We start from the raw sequence: 5,219 nt of genomic DNA on the forward strand, positions 1-5,219 counted from the left end.
TGGTGGTGATAGTGATGGTGAAGGATGGTGATAATGGTAATGACGGGGGTACTGATGATGATGATAATGATGATGATGATGAAGGTGAGAAGATAGTGAAGAAGGTTTAATAGAAATAGTGGCTAGTTTATATACATTTTAATGAGTTGTATACATGTACACACACACACTCTCTCTCTCTCTCTCTCTCCACCTTAGCTGTCTAACAACCGTCTAAAGATAGATGACAGGTAGGGAGAGAGAGAGAGAGAGAGAGAGAGAGAGAGAGAGAGAGAGAGAGAGAGAGAGAGAGAGAGAGAGAGAGAGAGAGAGAGAGGAAGAAAAATGACCTGTATACGGTTTGTTCTGATTACAGGTGACCAGCGGCGTGGATACGGGTGAAGGCTTCCTCCTCTGTGTGTGTGTGTGTGTGTGTGTGTGTAGTACCGTAAGCAGGTTATGTTCTTTTTACTTAATTTCCTTTTCTCTCCCTCTTCCTTTTCCGTTCTATTTCTTTCTGCCTCTTATACAGTTTAAGTAACGTGTGGTACGGTGTAGTGTCTGGATCACACACACACACACACACACACACACACACACACACACACACACACACACACACACACACACACACACACACACAATGGTCAAGAGATATGATTGCTGGTAAGTTTCTTTCTTATTTATCTTTTCTTCCTCAAAGTTTTCGTTTCAATTAATAGCTTTACTTTATCTAATCACCTCTTTTAATTAAGTACGTCACGCTTTTTTTATGTATTTTAAAGTTTATTTATTTCCTCTTCTATTCATTTGTTTATTCATCCTTTCTTTGTCCATCAAGTCTAGTTTTCAGTGAACTATTTCGTGTTTAGTCCTTATTTTCTTACTTTCCTTCCATATCCACATTTTCTCTATGCATTTCTACTTTAATTAACTTTTCTATCTCTCTCTATTCATTCTCCACATCTAATTCAACCTATCCTGCGCCATATGACCTCCTTGCCGTGGCGCAGTGATGTCAGCGGAAAGTAGCAGGTGTTGTTTACCCACTGTGACCTGAGACTGTGAAGTGAGTGAACGGCATACGAGTCACACTTGAGTCACCGGATCAATATTACCTGTGCGATCTGCAAGTGCTCAGGTAGGGCTTCATGTGGTGGTGGTAGTGGTGGTGGTGGTGGTGGTATATAGTACTCAAAATTATCTCAACCTTCTCATATATCTATCTATCCATTTACCCACCCGTATATATCTATCTGTCCATCTATCCATCCCTCCATCTATCCACCTAACGATCCTATTTCCTTGTTCATTTCTCACTTAAGGCTACAATATTTGTTCTAAGTGACAGCAGTCTTTTTTTTTTTTTAAGGTAATTCACGAAGACACGACTGGGCGTTAAGGTATTGTAAAGTATGCCTTACTAAATTATTTAATACTGTCTTAAAGTTTCTTCTGCCCTCAATACATTCTTTTAAATATAATAACTTTACGTTTCTTTTAGTTATATTACGATGGAGAGAGAGAGAGAGAGAGAGAGAGAGAGAGAGAGAGAGAGAGAGAGAGAGAGAGAGAGAGAGAGAGAGAGAGAGATCGCTATTCATTCTTTTCTTTGTCATTTTCGCTATAACTATGGGGCGGCAGTGGTGGTGGTGATGGTGGTGCGTTGCTGTATCTCCCCCTCCTCTTCTTTCTCCTTATCACCTCTGCAGTAAACACGTGGCGTTAATGAGGAGTTACTTGGAGGAGGCGGTGACAGCAAGATTCTGATGTGAAAGCATTAATCAAGGACATAAAAACATGAAATAAGGGAAGTTACAAGAAGCTGTCTGGCAGTCCCTGTAAGAAGACATGCCTACACTGTCTATTACCAACCTCATCCATAAATTTGTCTAATCTTCTTTTAAAGTTCATTAGCGATTCAACACTAACAACCTGATTACTAAGTCCATTCCATTAATCTACCACCTTATTTGCGAACCAATTTACCCTTGTTGTATCCCCCGTACCACTTAAGGACCTGAATCAAGTGAATAATTTAATGGTGATAAGGTAAGTGGTGGTTTTTCTGTCTGTCTCCTTCCTTCCATCCATGACCTGCTATTCCACTCCCGCCCTTCATCTATCCCAACCCTGTCACTCCAGAAACAGCTCCAGCAAGCATCTTCTCAACACATCTCACTTGAAGGACTGCGCCGCTTCCAATGCCGCCACGGTGTCGTAGAGGGCGGCGCCGCGGGTCTCAGGCAGCAGCGAGGTGGCCCAGGCCGCGATGAGACACGAGCACCCGAGTATTATGAACGGGGCGATGCTCCACGAACTTGGCTTAGAGGGAGACGAGAAGGAAACTGAAGTGAAAGCTGGAAACTCGTCACTGGATTTGAGAAGGTACCTCTAATGACTGCCTTCAGCTTAACCTAACCCAATCAGACAATCTAAGAGACGATCACTGAATCCTTAATTTCAGTTTTTATGTCCAGGTTCCCATCATTAATTAGAAGTAGGACGGTACCTCTCAGTACATGACTTAGGTTTTGGCATTTTGGAGCCGTTGCCCTGAGTGGATGCCCTTCCTAACCTCGGATACTGGATCACGATTCGAACTCATGCCTGTGAGCACCCATTGGCCCCCATCCACACGCTTTACTATTGTACTACTGTACTACTGTAATAGGCTTACCTAACATGACCTAACTTAGCATAGCAGACTTAACCTAGACACCATCTCTAACATCCTTATCTGACCTGACCTAACCTAGCCTACCACAGAAAACAGCAAGAAAAAGAAGATGAAGGTGACTTACTATCACGCTGACGAGGAAGGACGAGAACACGGAGCCTATACGAGCCATTGTGGAGGAGTTCCCCATGCCCCAGGTCCGCACCTCTGTCGGGAATAGCTCTCCGCTGTGTAGGAAGAGGACCTGATAGGCTGCAGTGAGCGCCATCTTACCCAGGAGAGCCAGAGTCATCGAGATCCACTCAATATCTGTTAGTGAGGAGCAAGGAGGCGGAGACACAGGGAATAAGGGAGAAAGACATAGGGAAAGACAAGGGAAGAAAGACAAGGGGATTAAGGGAGAAAGACTCAAGGAATATAGGAGAAATTATAATTTTACAAGGCAAAGAGGCAATCCCTATAATTTCTAGCTCCTTGCCTCTTGTCTATCACTCTGTTAAATGGACCTAAACTCACTAGTCGAGGTGAAGGTGAGGGTGAGAAGACGCCCCAGTCAGGAATCTTCCTATCACCATCATTAAGCTAAATGAATTCAAACTCTAACCATCACTAAGCTCAACAGACCTAAACTCACAAGTTGGGATGAAGGGGAGGGCAAGAAGACAAGCCCCAGTCAGGAGGTAAAAGGCCATGTTGGAGAACCGTCTTCCAAACTGCTCCACAAGAGGAATGGTGAAGGTGGCCCCGGGGATCTCCACCAGGCCGCTGATCGCAACGTAAATGAAGGGATTGGAACTGAAGAGGTCCCCCCCTAATGAGAGCCCAACGTACCCCATAGACGTGATGAAGTAGCAGCAGAACAGGATCAATGTTATTTTTCGTATCCTCCTTGTCCTGCACAAAGAAGGATAACAGAATAAGAAAGTTCATTACATGGTCTATTATTCTACAGAGATAAGAGATAAGGAGAAACGGGACAAAAATGTGCATCAAGGAATCAATTGTTGAACAGAGATGGGCAGAGAAGGAAAACGCGATGAGACAGTCTATTAAGGGTTTCACTGTCCTGCAGGGATAAGAGATAAGGGAAACAGGGCAAGAATGTGCATTAAGAGATTCATTGTTCTGCAGAGATGAGCAGAGATAAGGAAAACAGGACTGGAATGTGCAGTATGCTGTCATTTATCTAGCGGATCTTTTTATTCCTTGTCCCTCACCTGATTAAAAGCACGAAAGTCTCCAAGAAATCCCACACCTTCTGCCACCTTCTCTCCCGCTTGGTGGCACAGCTGTCTGCGGACTGGAAGGGCACTACGTTACACAGGGAACATCACGTGGGGCTCAAGGAAACAAATTATACTGCAGAAGCTATTTAAGAGTTATGGCGTCTCAACAAAATCGTATGGTGCTGGCTGAGGTGATGAGAGAGGGCTGCCATAAGTCAGGATCGAACTTGCAACCTTAGGATCGCGAGTCGAGAAGAGAGGATAAAATAATGAAGAGAAACATCAGGGAAGCGTCGCTGGATGGAGGCATCTTCCCGACAGCAACCAAAACCTGAACCTGAACTTTGCTACTGAGCAGCCCGGTCCCCTGAAGTCATACACTATACAATGCAAAGCGTCAAACAAACCCAAACCCTTCCCTTTGACACACACACATGATGAAAAGAGATGTCACGTGTCAAATGAAATCCAAGAAAAGTTACGGAACATAGATATAACAAGCATCAGGAAACCTACAGAGTTTTTCGAGACTTCTTTGTGATAAGCTACCCTATCTGACCTAAAGCAAGGGATGACGGATTACTAGCAAAGACAAAGAACAAAATCATAAAGCAAAAGAAATTAACGAGATCCTACTGCAACAGAAAATCTTAAACACCCTTCATCCCTTTGAACTCCTGACCTCCTTCCGGATATCCTCCATAAGGATCTGCAAGTCCCTCACAGGCGGTAAGGTGGTCTTGTTCCAGCGGGCGGGCCCTCTTCAGCACCCTGAGGGCCTCCGAGTGGCGCCCCCTGACGATGAGCCACCGCGGGGACTCATCAATCAACCTGGGAAAGGAGGGGAGGATTCAGGCCAGGTGGGAAGCAGGTCAATAAGGATTCCTGTCAGTGTATGTTATCTTCCTTTATCGGTGTCAGAGATTGGCCAAGGGGAGAACAGGGGCGTTGGACCTTCGTTAAGCAGCGTCAAGAAAGAAAAAGAGAAAGACTGGGAAAATGCATGCAGCTGAACTTACTGTTTTCTAAGAGTCGAAAAAAGTTTTGCTGTCTTTTAATATGTTTCCAGTTTTCATCTCTCTCTCTCTCTCTCTCTCTCTCTCTCTCTCTCTCTCTCTCTCTCTCTCTCTCTCTCTCTCTCTCTCTCTCTCTCTCTCTCTCTCTCTCTCTCTCTCATTCTTTTTCTCTCTCTTACTGACCACAGGAACGGCAGCAACAGAAGCCAGGGCAGGGCGAGGAAGAAGTTTTGCCAGCGCCAGTCCCGCACCAGGGCACTGATCCCGGCCATCACCATCATGCCAAAGCACCACGGCAGGAAGATGAGGATGCCGGCT

The 5,219-nt window shown here is 44.9% G+C and overlaps 2 protein-coding genes across 3 annotated transcripts in view; both read right to left on the reverse strand.

Annotated features, from left to right (window-relative positions):
• Window positions 1–1,496: 1,496 nt before the first annotated feature.
• The window catches only part of LOC135090277 (organic cation transporter protein-like), a 3,726-nt gene continuing 3 nt past the window's right edge, over window positions 1,497–5,219 (reverse strand). The window contains exons 1-7 of one of the 2 annotated variants that reach the window (XM_063986906.1): window positions 5,085–5,219; window positions 4,568–4,716; window positions 3,877–3,959; window positions 3,294–3,553; window positions 2,784–2,968; window positions 2,162–2,304; window positions 1,497–1,685 (exon numbers count right to left, since the gene is read on the reverse strand). The exon at window positions 5,085–5,219 is cut by the window's right edge and continues 3 nt beyond it. In XM_063986906.1, coding sequence (XP_063842976.1) covers window positions 1,610–1,685; window positions 2,162–2,304; window positions 2,784–2,968; window positions 3,294–3,553; window positions 3,877–3,959; window positions 4,568–4,588 — 768 coding nt within the window. In that variant the 5' untranslated portion in view covers window positions 4,589–4,716; window positions 5,085–5,219 and the 3' untranslated portion in view covers window positions 1,497–1,609. The remainder of the gene's footprint in view (window positions 1,686–2,161; window positions 2,305–2,783; window positions 2,969–3,293; window positions 3,554–3,876; window positions 3,960–4,567; window positions 4,717–5,084) is intronic. The other variant, XM_063986907.1, reaches the window with a different exon arrangement.
• The window catches only part of LOC135090278 (solute carrier family 22 member 20-like), a 5,623-nt gene continuing 5,488 nt past the window's right edge, over window positions 5,085–5,219 (reverse strand). Inside the window, exon 6 of the mRNA XM_063986908.1 lies at window positions 5,085–5,219. This exon is cut by the window's right edge and continues 35 nt beyond it. The gene's annotated coding sequence lies outside the window, so the exon portion shown is untranslated.

Source organism: Scylla paramamosain, chromosome 34 (assembly GCF_035594125.1).
Source record: "Scylla paramamosain isolate STU-SP2022 chromosome 34, ASM3559412v1, whole genome shotgun sequence".
Classification (NCBI taxonomy): domain Eukaryota; kingdom Metazoa; phylum Arthropoda; class Malacostraca; order Decapoda; family Portunidae; genus Scylla; species Scylla paramamosain.